Below are 18,632 nucleotides of genomic sequence, written 5' to 3'. Positions count from 1 at the left end.
TAAATTCTAAAAGCTTGTATTGTATTAGAAAAAAGAACAGGAGGACTTGTGGCACCTTAGAGACTAACAAATTTATTAGAGTTGCTGAGGTGCCACAAGTACTCCTGTTCTTTTTGCGGATACAAACTAACACGGCTGCTACTCTGAAACCTATCAGATTAGAGAAGTTAGTTACAAAAGGACCTCCCCGTAGCCATAATTAATATTTGGTTCATTTACAAAATTACTTAGGTTTGCTAAATTATTCTAGATGGGACATTTGGATGGAAAGATTATTTTCCATGATTGTTAATGGAAGCCAAAGCAGAAAGAGACTTTATCAGGAGAATTCTATTAATTGGTATTAGCTATAATGTAGGGGCAAGCTGATATTCTTCAATATGAAACTAGGAAAAAGGAGCCACCACTTGTTAAGAATTACTGCACAGTGTGTTTGAGATACCATATTTCCACTCATCGCCCCCTCCTTCCTCCCCACGCATACCAGTAACTATGGAAACCTGTGGTGGGCAAGTGCTGACTTTTTACTAGTGATCATTATATTTACTACAGCAAGTAATCCATATTCAGGCAATTTAAATTGGGCCACCAGCACTGATCCTGTTGGAGCTCCAAGTAATCCGAATGACATAGTGGGAAGGAGGGGATAGCTTTCAGAATAAGGACGGAAAATAAGAAACAGGCAGTGTTTACTGACAACCTGTTAATTCATATTGAAAATTTGCGCTTTGCTGCTGGGATAAAAACATTGATATTAATCCTCTTTAGCCCATTTCAAAAGCAGGAGAGAGTGCTGGTATTGGAAAGAACCCCAAGAGGGTTAAAGACAGAAATCAGATTTTCAGCCAGGTCTGTATCTGTAAACAATACAGTAGCAATGAAAGTGACTAACTGCTGCTTTACCGTATGAGCCATTGATTATATCCCAGGCTTTCGCCTCTGGTCCCACACTTGTCACACTGTCCTCCTATTTATAGTAGGAGAAAGGGTTATCACTGCATGCTGTTAATGCTGATGAGCTAGATGGGTGGCTCTGACAGCAATTAACAGGATGAATTGCAGAAATGCACAGATACTGATAAGAAAGGGAGGGAAAAAAATCTGTCTTGCTTCCATTTCTGAGTGGCTGAGCAGACATCTAATTATACTTTGGGGCTTGTGTCTGTGTGAATGAAAAGACACCAACCACTTTATGATTGTGCAAAGGCTGGGGTTTGAGAAATAGACTATTTTGGTTCATGATTCCAGCTGAGTACTTTTATGTTGGTAAACACTTTTGCTCTAAAGCAGCGGTTCTCAGACTGTGGGTTGGGACCCCAAAGTGGGTCGTGACCCTGTTTTAATGGGGTTGCTAGGGCTGTTGTTAGACTTACTGGGGTTCGGAGCTGAAGCCCGAGGGCTTCATCCCTGGCTGGTGGGGCTCAGGTTACAGGCCCCCTGCCTGGGGCTGCAGCCTTTGAGCTTCAGTTTTGGCCCCGCCATCCGGGGTGGTGGGACTCGGGCAGGTTCAGGCTTCGGTCCCCCCTCCTGGGGTCATGTAGTAATTTTTGTTGTCAGAAGGGGGTCGCGGTGCAATGAAATTTGAGAACCCCTGCTCTAAAGCCAGGATAATAAAGGAAAATGTTGAAAGAGGCTGCGGTGGTATTTAATGAGTTGACAAGATACTGGGCTTGGATAGTTTTTAATTTTTCACTTGTATTAAAAGCAAGGTACTGTTCTTCTCTGATGCAGTGTTACCCTGCAATGCAAGAGCCTAACGTAAGTAAAATGAATGGCCACAATCTCAGTACAGCCCCATCAATTTACAGAGCTCTTGACCTAGAGCCTAATCCTGATAAACCTAAGGCCTGATCTTGCAAGCACTTACAACCTGATGTTGGGTCCAATCGTCTCCTAGGGTAAATTGGTGCAGCGCCACTGACTTCATTGGAGCTGTTTGCCAATATAGATCAGCAGAGAATTTGACACAATATTGATTACTACTTACTAATTGTAGTCTTATTCTTTTAAATGATTCTATTACATGCTAGCACATGGCAGTAGGCGTTTGCAGGATTGGACCCCTCGATGCAGGCGTAATACCTCTCTAAGGAGCTGAGGATATGCTAGACAAGATGAAATGTAGGACAATAGTTCAGGAAAAGGAAGGGTGTGTAGGGTTTAGCTGAGAGCAGATTAGAGAGTTTACAGTGATGCAGCTGTAAGCTCTCTAATGTAGCCGATCTAAACGGAAGGGAGAGAGGTCTCTTGTCAGTTTAACTCCTCCTGCTCCTGCTAGTGGTGGCAGCTATGTCATCAGGAGAAGCTCTCCCACCGACATAGCGCTGTCCACACCGGCGTTTATGTCAGTGTAACTTTTATCGCTCCAGAGGGTGATTTATTTACCCCTCTGATTGACATAAATTATGCCGAGATAAACTATAGTCTGGACATAACCTGAGAAGAAGTTGGGAAACGTTCCTAGAAGGAATAAGTTAAAAGGAAGGATTTGAAGGATGTTGCTTGGTGGAGAAGTGGGAGGCTGGGTGGGTACAGGATGTGCAGGGGATATAGGCGGTCTGGGTTTAGTGAACTCCTGGTTTGTGTTGAATGGTGGGGGAGGGATGGAATATGGAGAATGGACAGGAACTTTCCATCAGTGTCCTTTTCAATAGGACACTGTGCAGTTTCCATAATTAAAACTTTCTGTGGTGAAAAATTTCAATATGCCAAAGTATTTCACTTTTTCTGTTTGGGGGAAAAATTTAAGCTTCTGAGCTTGTTAGTCTCTCTCACTAACCAGAAGTTGGTCCAATAAAAGATAGTGCCTCACCTACCTTGTGTCTCTGATTTCGTTGTGCATCAGTTTGGCATTAATCTGTGTTGGCCTGAGCTGCCATGGTAGCTCATGGGAATTATAGTTTGGGAGTCTCTTTCCCTCCCCCCACTGCCTTCTCCTGTATGGACCGGGCTCTGTGGCTGGACTACATCTCCCAAGAAGCAATGTAGGTTTCCTTCTTGTTGAATTCATGTGATGTGTCATGGGAGGCATGTGACCGTGGTCCATCATGGGAAATGTAGTTGGTCAAGAGAGCCCAGCTCATGAAGTTGTAGGTGTGTTGCTTCAAGGCCCTATCAGATTCCTATAAAGTGCTGCGGCAGCTCAGGAAGATGGAGATTCATGTTAAACCGAGCCAAAATGAAATATTTCAATTAGTTCAATAAACGAAACAAGATATTTAAATTTGGAAATGCTGAAATGTTTCAACTGGAAATGTGCAAAGTGTTTCTGCCTTCTTTTTTTGAATTTTCTGTTCTGTGCTATATTTTGACTTCTCATCCCAGTTTGGAACGTTTTTTTAAATCAGAATTTCCTATGGGATGGAAATTCCCTTTTTGAAGCAGTTATGGTTTAGGGGGTCGCTGAAAAGAAGTGTAATGTGAAGATTCAAATTTTGGGCATGGTCGGTCTCCGACAGGCTCAGGATTAGCTCATTGCTTATGTGTTTCTTAAATCAACATGTAACATCCCATTTAGGTAATAAAATAAACTGCAGCAGTGATGTTAGAGATTCTGGTGTCTGAATTAATTATAACAACTTTCACATTTTAAATGTAAAGGCTTTAAACAGTCCTTACCCTAAAATGAGATGGAAAATAATTTGTCCTTCAGGCATCTTGCTATATGCAGCAGAGGGAGTCAAAGCAAGTCATAAACATTTTTACTAATCAGATGCAGCACTCAATTAACTCCTGCTTTGGAGGTTTCCAGTTTAAATTAAAGGGAGCACTGGGAGTTTGGGAGCACTTCAGCATAAGTGGGTGCTATTTAATAGGAAACAACATTAGTATTCCTTGTGTTCATGCGTATTAGTCTACATTATCAAGGTGTTACTCCATGGGTGCCATTTTCATTAGCAATAATGGGACACAATACGTTTATGCACATTACATTAAGAACACCGCCTGTTGTGTCAGATGGGATTGATTAAAGTAATAGTAGTACTGTGACCAGTGACAGACTGAATATTGTTTAGCTACAAGGTTAAATTTGCCTTTACCATTAATTAATCACTGTTTTCCCCCCGACATCGACAAGGTGAATCATAGGAAATATGTTGGTCTCTTCCATGACTAATTTTTGTGATTCTGTTAGATCATCCATTCCTCCGAGATCTGCACTTCCGTGGAGGTTTTTTCTCCTTCTTTGTTAGAGGGTAGCAGACTTAGAATCATAGAATCATAGAATATCAGGGTTGGAAGGGACCCCAGAAGGTCATCTAGTCCAACCCCCTGCTCAAAGCAGGACCAATTCCCAGTTAAATCATCCCAGCCAGGGCTTTGTCAAGCCTGACCTTAAAAACCTCTAAGGAAGGAGATTCTACCACCTCCCTAGGTGGCTTGGCTGAAGGAGTCTGGAGAGCACCCTCTCATTATGGGTTTGCTGTAAAACACCGTATTTTTAGGGTCATAGTGGTCCAGGACATTTTTAGGGTGTTGAAAGTATCCTTGCCTGGTACAAACAGCCTTATATTTTTTCATGCTCTGAAGGACAAGTGACTGTTTCGAAGTATGATATTACTTTGATATCGTAGCCAAGGTTCGCAAAAAGAAAAGGAGTACTTGTGGCACCTTAGAGACTAACCAATTTATTTGAGCATAAGCTTTCGTGAGCTACAGCTCACTTCATCAGATGCATACTGTGGAAACTGCAGAAGACATTATATACACAGAGACCATGAAACAATACCTCCTCCCACCCCACTCTCCTGCTGGTAATAGCTTATCTAAAGTGATCACTCTCCTTACAATGTGTATGATAATCAAGTTGGGCAATTTCCAGCACAAATCCAGGTTTTCTCACCCTCCGCCCCAGCACACACAAACTCACTCTCCTGCTGGTAATAGCCCATCCAAAGTGAACCTTAAAAACTAAGGGCTACGTCCTCAGCAGAACCCAAATGCCAACAGCCAGGGACTGTTAGGTTGTAGGGATACCTCTTTTCCCCAGACATTGCCACTAGAGAGGAGGATAGGTGGGATGTCATAGGAACTGCTATGATTGTTCTGGGCTACAGGAGGATTCCCTATGCAGGATTCCCCTTCAAGTAGCCTGGCGCCTGGAGTCTGGCACAAAGCAGCCTGAACTTGAACAGACCTAAAAGCTATACGCTGTCAAGGAGCTGGAGACTCCCTTAGTCTAAATAAAAATATGTTGGCAGCTCTCTTACATATAGTATAAACTTGAGTTTAAAAAATAAATAGGAGTAAAAAAGTGTCAGTGAGAACAGTTATAAGTCTGTACAATTTATATGCAGGTATGTGTGTTTTGAGAGGTTGGCAGAGTATTTAAACTTAAAGGGTAAAGGTGTGGTGGAGTAAGGATTTCTTTGCTTTAGACTGTAATAATATTTTTGATGCCCCACAACTCCTGGGATCATGATCTGGGGGTCGTGACCCACTGGTTGAGAAACACTGCCCTGTATGCAACGTAGGTTTAGTTGGTTCAGACCTGAGACAAAGAATCCCAGTCCCCTGTAGGCTTGTCCTGAAAGGGCTGTCTACAATAGCAAAATTTTACTTTGCTTCTTGATATTTTTCACAGATTAACATGTTTTTGCAAAATTCTCATCAGTGGGAAAAGTAAATGACTTCACTCAGCTGTAAAACCAAACATACACTGTTTCAGCTGTGTGAAAGCCCTCTGGGGACATAATAAATATCATCCTGTACAACTCTACCACCCCTTCCATTTTATATTTTCATTGTAGTTGTGGATCCAAGCCCTGTTGTACTGAGCAATGTATGAATGCATTATACAAAGACAGTCCCTGCCCCAGAGAACTTGCAGTCTAGGATTCATTAATCTGTGCTGTGTTGTCTAAAGGAGGAAAATGGAATGATAGAGTCATATGTGGTTACTTAACTTGGCAATCACAGGTGTTTTCCAGACTCAGCAAAATGTACATTAAAACCTTTGTTCTGGTGCAAAAGCCAGGCTGATATTTTTGAAATTCAAGTCCAAAAAACCCCTCTTTTGCCAAGATTCAGCCCAGAGAGACTTGTTACAGCCAAGATATAAACCCCCTGTAGATAAAGGCTTACAATGGGAGTGCTGACACAACCAGGTGCGAATGAACTACTGTAATAAACGTTGTCATTTAAAGCAAATCTTTTAGCACTCCTAATCCCTTTGTGGACCTCAATGAGAGGTTTACACAGCTATTAGGCAGCTCCTTAATGAAAGAGCAGTTCAGATAACATCAGCACATTCCCTTGGTACAGACATGTTTTTTTCCCTTTGGGGAAGGAAGACTTGCCACTTTCTAGTAAAATCATTACAGTATCTCTTCCAATTCAGCCTTCTCTATGTGAGATAAACAGGAAACCAGAAGGTAAAACATCTTTAGAGCTCTCCTTGTCATACCAGATTCTGCAATCTGAGCATCAATGTACATGGGGAGCTCCTTTGTTTAAATAGGGGGTGGTCAGGTCAAATATTAGGGCCAGATTCTACTACTTCCTCCACAAGCAATAGTGTTGAAACCAATGGGTTTACCTGTGCAGTCAAGTGCTTCTGAGTAGAACTGGGCAAATAGTTGATTTTCCAGTTTGCTGGCAGTTCTGAAAAATAAAAATCAGTTTGACTCAAACCAAAATTTAAAAAAATTCAGAATTTTTAACAAATTCAAAAAGCCAACAAAAATTTCATTTCAGGTCAAATGAAACATTTTGATCCAAAAGAAAATTTTTATTTCTGGGCATTTTAATCTTTTTATAAATAAAAGTAAATGGAAATGAGCAGGCAGTGTCCCCCTTTTACCCGTTAGCCCAGTGGTTAGCACACTCACCTGGGATGTGGGAGACCGAGGTTCAGATCCTTGCTCCAGAGCAGGGATTTGAAACTGGGTCTTCCCCAATGCAGGTGGGTGCCCTAAGCACTGAGCTATCTGTATATTAAGAGTCCAGGAATGTCACACTGTGTGTCACTCTTAAGTCTACAGTTTCTGTTGAGTCAATGTGAAGCACAGGAAGCAGCTGAAAGCACAGTGAGAGATCTTTGTTCAGAATATCACCAGGCTGAATCATCACTGGGTTTCATGGTCAGTTACCATCCAATTTTTTAAGTTCTGAGCCATTTTTGGCTTTTTTACATATGATTTTACAAATTACACCCAGGAGACAGCATAGGCTTTCAGATATGAGGATATCACCATCTCCTCCTCCTTCCTTTCTGTGGATGGCACTTGAGTCCCCTTGTAAATTTAACCTGAAAAGGGGCGGGGGGGGGAGGAGGTTGTTTGAAACGATTTCGTGAATTCATGTCAAATTTGTGGATTGTTTCAGTCCACCTGAAACTGTGTTTTTCAACAAATAAAGTTATTTAACTGAAAAGTTTTGCCCAGCTCTACTACTCGGCATGGATAAGGGAATAAGGATCTAGCCCTTTGGTTTCACAAAACAAGTTTGTCTAAAGCCAAAGCCTTTTAGAAATGTTTGAATCATTTATTTTTATTCCACTGGGAAAACTAGTTTTAAAAACAAATAAACATTCTCCCTCAGTGATGATAACCATAGCCTTGGGCTACTTCACCAGTGCGCTCCTTGTTTGTCTATTTCCCTTTCCCAACTTTATAGAGATACAAAAATAACTACAGATGGCATATATAGCATGAAGTACCCTCATATCCACGTTTGGTGATCTAAGGCAGTGTTTCTCAATAGGTAAGTTGCAACCCCCCGGGAGTGTCATTAAAGATAATTGGAGATTGTGAGGTGCTGAAAATCTTATTACAAGCTAAAGCAAAGAAAATCTCACTTCCCATAGTCCCCGTCCTTTAAGGTCAAGTATTCTCTGTCAATCTCTTGAAACACACAATTACATTGTATAGGTTTATCATTTTTATCACTGATACTTTTTTATTCTTATCTTTATAGTAAATGTAAGGGAGGGTGGGTCATGAAGATTTTTGACTTCAAATTAAGGCATCACCAATCTAGAAAGGTTAAAAAACATTGATCTTAGGTGCTGGGTCTGAACTCTCCTTCCTGCTCCTGGCCTTTTGGCACAATTCAGATTCATGTCTGGATCAGAACTTCAGCACAGGCCCTTCTCTCCAGTTATTAGTAAGGTGGGTAAGGGTGTCTTCATTGTTGGCAGTGGACTACATCTCCCATGATGCACCGTGACCAAAGACTCCCATGATGCAACTGCCTCACATCACTGTCTTGCATCATGGGAAATGTAGTCAGAACAGGGAGCTCTGCCTATAGAATAGAATAGGAGCATAAACCACTTGAACTACAGCTCCCGTGAGGCACTATGACAGCATTTCCAAATTGAAACTATTTGTTTTTTGGCCCAAATGTGTGTGAGGGGAGGGGGTTTGGCCAAAAACTTTTCCGTTATAAAAATAAACCAAAAAATCTTCTTGTTGAAATTTTCTATGCGGGTGGAGGCAGGAAGGGATTCTGTCTTCTGGCCAGCTCAAATGATTTTTAACTTGATAGTGTCCCTTGTAATAGGGTGGTTGCCTGGCACGGCACTTTAACTATCACTGAAGGAAGGGAGGTTTGTATGCAGGTGAGAGAGATTGAGACTAGCATCTCTGGAATGGAGTATTGCTGCACAACTCCTCTGATAGCTGAAGCATTTGTGTTAATTGTGACTTATTCACTGACTGAGGGCAGGTTTACACTACAAGTTTACATTGGCGCAGCTGCATGCCACTGTAGCGTATCTGGTGAAGACACTCTAAGCAGGTAGGAGGTGGTAACTATGTTGTTGGGAGAAGCTCTTCTGCCGATAACCTCCTGTGTAGACAGCGCTATAAGGTCAATATAACAACGTTGTTCAGGGGTGTGCATTTTTCACATCCCTGAGTGATGTAGTTATACCGAAGTAAGTATGTAGTGTATACAAAACCTAAGTGTGATTGAAAAGTTGCTGTTGAATGACAACTTCCCTAAAAGGGATGGAGGGAACTATTAAGGCTATGAGGTGCACTGTCTTCAAAAAGATAGTTGATGAAGAACAAGTTCTCATCCTTGCACATCCCAATGAATTGGAAATTGTTTCGCAGTGGTTTGAAGGACACTGAGAAAGTGACGCAGTGCAGCGTACTGCTACTTTTGCACTGTATCTACTGTAATTTTGACATGTTCAATTGTATGAGCTTTTCAATTTTTATGAACCCCTCAGTCCTGTTAATTTGTAAAATATGGGTTCTACTCTGTGTGTGAGTGAAGAAAAGGGGGGGGGTTAAAATAGGTACTAATATAAATTCCTTCAAACCATTCATAAAGTAAACTTCCCGCAAACGTCCTGCAGTGAGGCTACAGCACTGAATCATTCCTCTTGCTTTGAAACACTTCTGTTGGTCAGTGGCAGTGATGTTACTGACGTATATTAAAGTGAAATGGACAAAGGCTTTTTCTGGGAGGGTTTGATTACAGAACGGTGCATTATTGATTCTGGCCACATAGAAATGAAGATTGCTAAAAAGCTTACCATGCTTGCTTGTTGCCTAGGTATTTGCTAAGTGGGTAGCTCTGCACTTACATTATCATACAATGAAATCATATATCTTGGTGACTGTGGATTTCTCTGAGGAGTCCAAAACCTTCCGCATTAACAAGGTACATCAGTTGTCACTAATGAGTACCAGAAAGGTGATGTCAACTAGAAGATGGACAGAGTTCAGATCAAAAGCCAAATGCTGTGGTTGGCCCAATCTCTTTATCAAGGACCATACCAAAATGCTAGATGGGGAAAAGGTTTGGTTTGGCTATTAAATCCCCACCATGTTAGTTAATGCCAGGATGGTGTCTCCTCTTCTCTGTGGCACTCTGAGTTGGGTGGGGGTGGGGGGAACAGCCAGGGAGAGAGAGAGGGTTATAAAGATTGAGAGGCAGCATGGTCCATTGGACAGGGTGCTCGACTAGGACTTGGAGAAAGGTGGGTTCTTTTCCCAGCTCTGACACTGGGTGACCTTGGATGAGTTGATTCACCAATCGGTGCCTCCATTTTGCTATTTGTAAAAATGGGGGTTGTGATCCTGACCTCCTTTGTAACACACTTTGAGGTCTAAGCATGAAGAGCCCTATTACAAGAGTGAAATATTATTACTAGGTAATCATAAGGTTTGCCAGAAGGCCCTCAAATTAAGATGGGCCAATTGGGCCATCGTAGTTTGAATCCACCTCTTCTCAGGGCTCACTAAATGACTAAAACTTAGGGGGCTGTTTTGATATGGCAAGTAGATGCTCATGAAAAGATTAATTTAGTTCTAAAATGTTAATGATGGACCTTTTCCCCTTGGCCTTCCCATTGGCTTGAAGCGGGGTTGCAAGTGTACATGTCTTGTGATATAGCCTCTCATTTGCAGAAATAAAATACAGCCTGTGTATATGAATGCACTAAATGGAATGAAAACTGTGGCAATATTAGCCCAGGAGAATGCTGGCCAAATTCTAGCTTTCTCCCTAGTTATGTATCTCTCTGAATGGTTCAGTTCTTACAGACATTTTTTACATCCTATCTGAAAGTGTGGCGTAGTCCTGTCATACATAGGTACCACACACCATCACATATGAGGAATGGATGATGCAAACTGCGCAGATAGCTTCATGTTTTCATATCAGTGTAAGGTTATATAATGTGTCTGAGCTATATTAATGTGACACGGTTATTTAGCTCTCCCAAAATGCTTTGGCCTTCTTATCTTCAAATGTCAAGCTTCTGTCAAAAGCTACAGGAACATTTATGTTAACAATGAAGAAAACCAAAGCTCTTTGATGTTCATTTGAGGAAATTCAGTAGTGTGCATGCAAATCTGCAAGCCAAACAGAAGGGTGCATCTTCATAAGAGCTATGGAAGAAATTCAGTTCTAATGTGAGCTGCTCCGCTGTCCCTAAGAAATGCTTCTTTCTGCCTTTAGACGTATTTGCACAGCTTGAAGGCGAGCTTGGAATGTAATGGTCTGACAAGTTCAAATGAATGGAATTTTTCTTTGTCTCTTAAGTCACTCCATTTGGGGAGAGCATTGCACACTGAACCTGAATAAAGGGTTTGCTTTAATCATTCTAACTCAGATTTTGCAGAAGGTATAATTTTTGCTGTCATCCCACATGTTCTTAGTGGCCCTCTCATTAGGTTAAAAAACATGAATTGGACAAAATGAGCATCTCACACAATTTATGAGGACTTAATTAGACTTTTTCTTTTGTAGCTTGGCGAGCAGATCATCATTTCATTTTGTTAATGTAAGTCTGTCTTTATTTCCAGCTGGTTCGCGCAGATTCAGTGGCACTCAGTGGCACATGCAGAACATAATTAATGACTCTGTGGAGAGCTCAGACGATGAATTCTTTGATGCCCGAGGTATGTACAGTTTTTTTTTTTCTTCCCTTCAGAATTTTACGGCAGTAACATAAGTAACTACATTTGGATTTGCTTTTTAATCTTATACCTGCCAGGTCAAGTTTTATAGACTTTAGGCCCTCTCTCCTGCAAAGTCTTATGCATGTGCTTAAATTGCACACTGCATATATTCCCATTGGCATCAGTGAGGCCACTCAGTGTGTAAAGTGAAGCATACATGTGAATCTTTGCAGGATTGGAACCTAAAAGCCAAATCCTGAGGAACCTGATTATTTAGCCTATCAACTAATCATCCCTTCATATGTCACCCATCCCCAGAGCATCGGAAGTAGTTTGCACACACAGCTCCTAATGAAATCCATGGGAGTTGCAAGTGCTCAGCACCTTTGAAAATCAGACCCTCCAGCTTTACTCTGGCAAAACTTCCACTGACGTTGATTAGAGTTTTGTGGATGAGTGAAAACTGCATAAATAGTTTCCGGAGATGAGCCATAATGAATGTACTCAACTGGTTAATCTGAAGGGCTAACTTCCTCCTGTAACCTCCTGGGGCACTTAGACAGACCATGAACAACTTTTACTATGGAATACTGGGTTTTCTTCTGTAACATACTGGGGAGTTTTTGGATTGGGACCAATGTGGTTTTGTCTACAGGAAATTAAAAATGTGAACAGATAAACTGCAGGCTTCCCTTGGGCCTTTTCCCACAGGAGATGACAGAGTCTGTCAGTGTTGAGAAATCTACTTGTAACAGGAAAAGAAGTACTTGTGGCCCCTTAGAGACTAACCAATTTATTTGAGCATGAGCTTTCGTGAGCTACAGCTTCACTTCACTCCGATGAAGTGAGCTGTATCTCACGAAAGCTCAGGCTCAAATAAATTGGTTAGTCTCTAAGGGGCCACAAGTACTCCTTTTCTTTTTGCGAAGACAGACTAACACGGCTGTTACTTTGAAACCTACTTGTAACAGTTTTGTAACGTGGGCTGTTGAGGTGGAATAAGATTCTTTTACAGACCAATAGATGATGCAACCTCAAGTTGCACTGGTGCCTGAATTCCAGGAGTTAAGAGGAGTAGAAAAAGGGTTCAGTGAGCTTACTGGATTTTTAGCACTTGATAATTTTAAAGGGCAGAGCAATCTGTCTGGTCAGAAGCAAGAGGATTTCCCCCCCCCCAAGTCGGTTGATTATAGCGTGTGTACGCACATGTGTGCGTGTGTGTTTGAAATAATGAAGAAACAACCACCCCACAGGCCAAAGCTAAAATGTCCAGGTGCTGGTTTGAAAACACATGCAATTTTTTCCATGTGATTGTTTTGGGTAATGGCATATTCAGCAGGTTTCTTCTGACGACTACTTGAAAAAAAACATTCAATGCTTAACAAAGAAGATGGATATTTTATTTCTAATGGTTGAGATTGTTAAATTTCCGCATCTGTCGATATTTATAGTACAAGAGCTGACATTTTCCAAATGTTTCCACTCTCCATTTGAACGTGGCTTCTCTTCAGCAGATAGAATTAATTTTCTGAACTTTCTAGGTTCTTGCCTCATTATTGTGTGTCTGTTGGATGTCTGGGGGATGTCTGATGGTGCTACAAAAGGTAATTGGTGTTTTTAGGTAGTATCCAGGCATGCATGTTTGACTACTTTGTCTGCTGTCTTGCAATAAAAGTTCATAGCTTAAAATGGTTTTTCTTTTCCGTTGGTGGGATTATTGGAGAACCAGCCTGCGTTCATTAGAGAACCACCTGGTGGGTTTTCACATTGACATATGTTTGAGTTGAAAGTCAGTATGAACGAGACATTTGGTCAGGTTTTTTTGGTTGCTTGCAAAATGTAAGGGAGGGGGAGAAGATGAAAAAGCTGCTGCAAAGAAGATGACAGTGCAAATATGAAAATCTGCCATAAACATGAGTAAAGTAGTGTAATGGGGTAGGCAGTTTGGCAAATGTAGGAAGAGGAAAATCCAAGCACTTTTTGTTTGTATGATCAGTAGCGTAACTTCAGAGGAGACACAGCCACTGCTTTAGATTCTGGCTCCAGGTCCACAGGCGTTAAATCCAGAATAGCTGAACTGACCTCAGTGCAGCTATTCTGATCTCAATTACGTGAACATAAATCAGAAATATCTTTCCCCCTAACACTGGCTGTTTCATTATTTATGTATGATTAGTACAGCTGACATATTACCTGGGGAGAAGTGTGGTCTGAGCACAGGCGTGAGAGCCAGGAACTTTTGAATTCTCTCCCTGGCTCTGACATTGGCTCCCTCTATGGCTTTGAACAAATTGCTTAGCTTCTCCCTTTCCATTTTGCTCTCTGTGAATCACTTACGGTAGCTGTAAAATTAATGCCAACTTGATACTTGGAAGACAAGGTGCCTGCCTAAGACCTATATTTATTCCAGGGTTGAATGGCAAACCCTTGGTTTCTAAATCAAATAAATTAAAAATGGGTTTAAAATAAAATTTCATAGTGAAATTTGGGACAAAATTTGATTCTTGTTCGGACGCTTGCTATCCATGGAGTATGTGGGGCAGCAGAGGGCTGCAAAGGAGTTTGCAAGGGTATTTGAATGGATGTCTTTCTGTGCAGTGCTGTAGCTGTGTTTGGTCCCAGGATATTAGAGAGACAGGGTGGGTGAGGTAATATCTTTTATTAGACCAACTTCTGTTGGTGCAAGAGACAAGCTTTCGAGCTTACATAGAGTTCTTCTTCAGGATGCCTTTCTGGAAGATGTGTGTTAACTAAATATAAGTTATTGGGCTGAATGAAATTGGCCTGGGAATCTGTTTCCATGACTCTCAAATGAAACTTGCTCACATCATATGGAATCACAGAAGATAGAAATGGGCTCCCAGTAAAGTTACAGCTATAGCTCAGACAAGGTTTTGATAATGTTCTCTGCAATTTCATCCAGAGGAACACGTCTATGTCCTCCCCCTTCATTTATTTGTAAGCGCAGTCTATAGAACAAAATTTTCTTATCCCTGGTCTCTGCATAGTATTAGTATTATGTAGTGCTAATGAGAGCACTCTGTTTAGGGTCTTTCCTGACTCCCAGAAAAGTACATGGTGTTGCAGGTTTCTTCTGTGCTTCTGTAAATTAGACTTAAAATATTTACTTGGCTGTTTTATAGGGCCTTCCATCTGCAAATCTTCAAGTAGTTTACAAATAATTAATGGATTATGTCCCACAACACCCCTGAAAGGTAGATAAATATTATTTACCCCCTTTTATATATGGGTAAACTGAGGCACAGAGTGATGTGTGACTTGCCTGAGGTCACACAGCACATCGCTGCCAAGAGCTGGGGATAGAATTCAGATCTCCTGGCATAGAGCTGTGCTTTAGTTGCACAACTATTAAAGAGAAATCTGAGGGTTATTAATCAAGAACTGGTTTTTGCATTTTTCAGAAGATAAATGGCTTGACAAACAGATTGCAGTTGAAAGAGCACGCAGTTGCTTTTTCCTCATGGGTGGTGATGATGATTATTATGCATTGGGTGGGTTAGTGCCACTGGATATAAATCTGAGAGAATATTTAATATACATGGACATCAGTTGCCTAATGAACTTGTGTACCTCAGCGTTATTCCCCTCCCTCTTTTTCCTGGTTTAATACCAGTACTTAGGCACAAAAGGATGGCTATGAGAGGAGTTTCAGCCTTTAGTCTATATGATACAACTAGAAATTTAGACCGAGCCTGTAAGCATGGCAGCTCAGCCGCTCACTCTGTTTGTTTTTTTAAAATGTGAAAACAAACCTTAAGATATTTGAATCACCCCATTGGGCACCTCTTTAAAATCCGCTGTGTATGTCTGGAGACTCCCTGGTAACTCATAAACAGTAAATTAGTTGAAATCTCTATTTTACAAAAAAGCATTTGCATTTTGCCGTTTAGGTTACCGGACTTGAGCTCGCTTGGCTCCTCAGGTGGAATGTTTTCTGTAAGGAAGAGCCCTGCATGGTTGCAGTATTTTGTACAGAGGTTGACTACAAGATCTCAGCTGCTGCAGTGGGACATTTTACAGAGCAGGTCACTGCTAGCATATGAAAAACCAACTCAAGTGACTAAAACATTCCTCAGCGTAATAGCTGCATGAGGTGGGACCAAAGCAATTTGCATTGTGCAAAGCAGTAGGAACGCTATATGTTAGGCAGAATAGATGATTTCTCTTATGGCTCACTGTGATACATTCCCTCTTTTCCCATGTTTTGTCCAGTGACAAACAAGAGTGGCAGGGTTAGCTAAAAAGCTACAGCCAAGTTGACAGAAATTTGCATGCACACTTCCACACAATCCACTTTGGGCCTGACTCCGAGCCCGTTAAAATCAATTGAAGTTCGTGATTTCAGTCTTCAATGGGCTTTGGATCATGCCCTTAGCTACTGAAGTTGAGGTATGTTCATACATGAAACTTTGTACCCATGCCAACCTGACCTGCATGGTGGTTGGTATGCGTCTACCCAAGCTGCGTTATGCATGTTTGAATATTTGGCCCTAAAAGCATGAAAGATCTTGGTGCTTCTTGGAAGTGGCATGTTTTCTTAGCCAGAGTGATTTTGCTAACTTGGAAAAACATTTTTCCAACTAGAGTGATGACTTGCTGCTTTCATGAGTATATGCGGCTGACTTTTTGGCACTATACGAGTAATGTTGTGGATCAGAGCTGTACCAGCAACAATCATGTTTAAACAAGGTTGTTGCTAGAAAAATATTAGCCATAAAATCCCTGTACATATTTGTCAGGGAAACCATGCTAACAGTTGTGTTAGAACATGATTAAAAGAGTGCTGCAGTGTACTTGAGTGGGTGGCTTGTATAGCTCAGGCTGTTAAGGATGGATTTTAGAAGGAATAATTCCTGACTAATACAGATTTCAGAGCAGGGAAAGTCTTGTCCCATAAGGAAATGGAAAACAATCAAAATGTGTATCTCAAACTTTTCTCAAATATATATTTGAGATATATTTTCTCAAATCTCTCTTCCCACGAGCTAACTAATGCAAAGAAGGAGTTATTTCTTGGGACAGAGTGATGTGGCTGAAAGAGATATAGGAAGAGGAGGATTCTGAATGTTCAGTGGAAGTGTAGGGCCAGATCTTCCGCTGATGTATATCAGCATAGTTCTGTTGATGTAAATGATGATATGCCAATTCAAACCAGCTGAGGGACCTGACCTATGTTGTTTAACTGTGTGTATTTTTTTCAGTTATAGGTGAGGAGAGTGTAAAAATACACATTTAACTGTCAAAAGAGTGAGCCTGATTTACTACTTACATTGGCACCACTGTAGCGTTTTAAGTGTAGACGAGCCCTAAGAGAAGAATCGCCAGGCTTCCTGCATAGCTTTTAGCAGTTGAAAATGACTTATTGACTTTCCTGAATGTGCTATTTTCACCTAGCACATTTTTGCGGCGATAGGTTTTCCCTTAGTAGGTCTTTCCTTTTAGTGCACCGAAAACGCATGGTTTATTTTTCAGTGGTTTCATTTTAAGTCTAAATAGGCTCAGCCGAGGAATGTGATACCAATTAAGTAGAAGATAAATCACAGGAGTGATGCTCAGTCCATGTAGCAATGGATGTGGACATCTGAGATTTGAATTTGAGACCCAGTCTCACTATGCTTCCATAATCCATATCTATTAAGCACCATTAACCTAAGGAAGAGCAAGGCTGTCTGGAGGTGCAGTTGTATTTTCAGAATAAAAGTAACAGAGACTGGCACATCCAAGAAGAAGTTTCAGTGCTACTGTGTTGGAGCCAGCTGCACCGGCATAAAAGGATAGGAGGAAATAGGATAGTTATTTAGTGCTAGAAATAAGGGGAAAGCACTTTTTTAAGAGGTGTCAAGAACTTATTTGACTTTCCCTGGAAATAAATAATCTTATACGAAATATACATGTACAGTTGCGTTTAAAAGTTCTATTTCAATGTTTGGATTTTAAAAACCCATGACAAGGGAGCATACTTTTTTGTGTGTGCATGAGATCTTTGATTTCCAGGGAAATCAAATAAGTTCTCTTTAAAAATTCTTCCCTTTTTGCTGGCACTAAATAGGATATGTTATTTCCTCCTACCATTTTATGCTGATGCAACTGGCCCTAATACAGTGGTACTGCTGCTTTTTCCCTGTGTGCCAGTCTTGGATAATTTTACTCTGCAAATACAACTACAACTCCAGGTAGCCTTGCTCTTCCTTAGGTTCATGGTGCAGAAGCTAATCTCCATATGAGAGATTTTCTGTATAGCATTCTGTAATGGTTGGGTAACCCATCCTTAGTGTGACTCTCTGTCTCCTCAAGTGGAAGGGCCATCTGAAGCTTTAAGAGGCAGTTACGGCCTTTGAGCTCACACATGCGGGACTTTTAGCTTGGGCAGTAGACGCTCATCGTTTTAGACCCCGAAGTCACTGGTTCATTGCCTGCTGCTGACAACCTCCACAGGGGTGTCATGTTATGCTTGCTTCATGCTCCTTAGGTCTGTGGCTGTAACAGTCTTTGCACAGAATCGGTAGCCGCACTTTCTCCATGCCTGTATGAACATGGAGGCTGGCAGAGACACGATCTCGTCTCTCTGCTTCGAGGTCAGCAGTCAGTGCATCATGCAGCAACTGTCTCAAGATGGGGCATTTCAATATACCTTTTAAAATAAACCTATTTGTAAATACTTGGCAGATACTTAGACACTGATGTGATGGGGCCATACGAGCACCTAGATGCTCAGTTTGGCTTAGCTACAGTTACTTTTCATTGTCAATTTGAGAGGAGACCGAGGCTATGTTTATACTGCAGTCAGGGACTGTAACTGCAGCATGTGTAAACATACCCCAGCCCAGCAGCCTTTAACCCAGCTTGGGTACCAGAGCAGTGCAGCCATGGCAGTCCAGGCTTCCAAACGGGCAGTACAAATCTTCCTGCATCCTTTGATAATTGTTCGATCAGCTAGCCTGCACTGAAGTCCATGGTGTCGTGGCTTCGCTGCTGTTGGTACCCGAGCTGGATACCGTAAGCTAGCACGAGTATGTCGACATGTTCTGCAATCGCACTCCCGGTTGCAGTGCAGTCAAATCTACAGTTAAACACACATGTGCCTAGATGACTATTCCTGGAAAGCAACTGCTAGATTGACACACTTGCCTCAGTTACAGAATCTGGCAAGATGACCTGGATTCACAGCATGGTAGAAGCTTACAACCAGTGTGACAGGCTTCTGAGAGAGGAGCCCATAGAGAAATTGTATTGCAGTCCTCTCGTTTC

At 41.4% G+C, this 18,632-nt stretch overlaps 1 protein-coding gene across 1 annotated transcript in view; it reads left to right on the top strand.

Moving 5' to 3' along the window:
- PITPNM3 (PITPNM family member 3) overlaps positions 1-18,632 on the top strand; it is a 351,463-nt gene that overhangs the window by 92,021 nt on the left and 240,810 nt on the right. Inside the window, exon 2 of the mRNA XM_084651346.1 lies at positions 11,268-11,363. Coding sequence (XP_084507472.1) covers positions 11,268-11,363 — 96 coding nt within the window. The remainder of the gene's footprint in view (positions 1-11,267; positions 11,364-18,632) is intronic.

The sequence above is a fragment of the Lepidochelys olivacea genome (assembly GCF_965140295.1).
Source record: "Lepidochelys olivacea isolate rLepOli2 genome assembly, chromosome: 17".
In the NCBI taxonomy this organism is placed as follows: Eukaryota; Metazoa; Chordata; order Testudines; family Cheloniidae; genus Lepidochelys; species Lepidochelys olivacea.
Note: the sequence above shows the minus strand (reverse complement) of the source record. Positions and strands in the feature narration are given on the sequence as shown.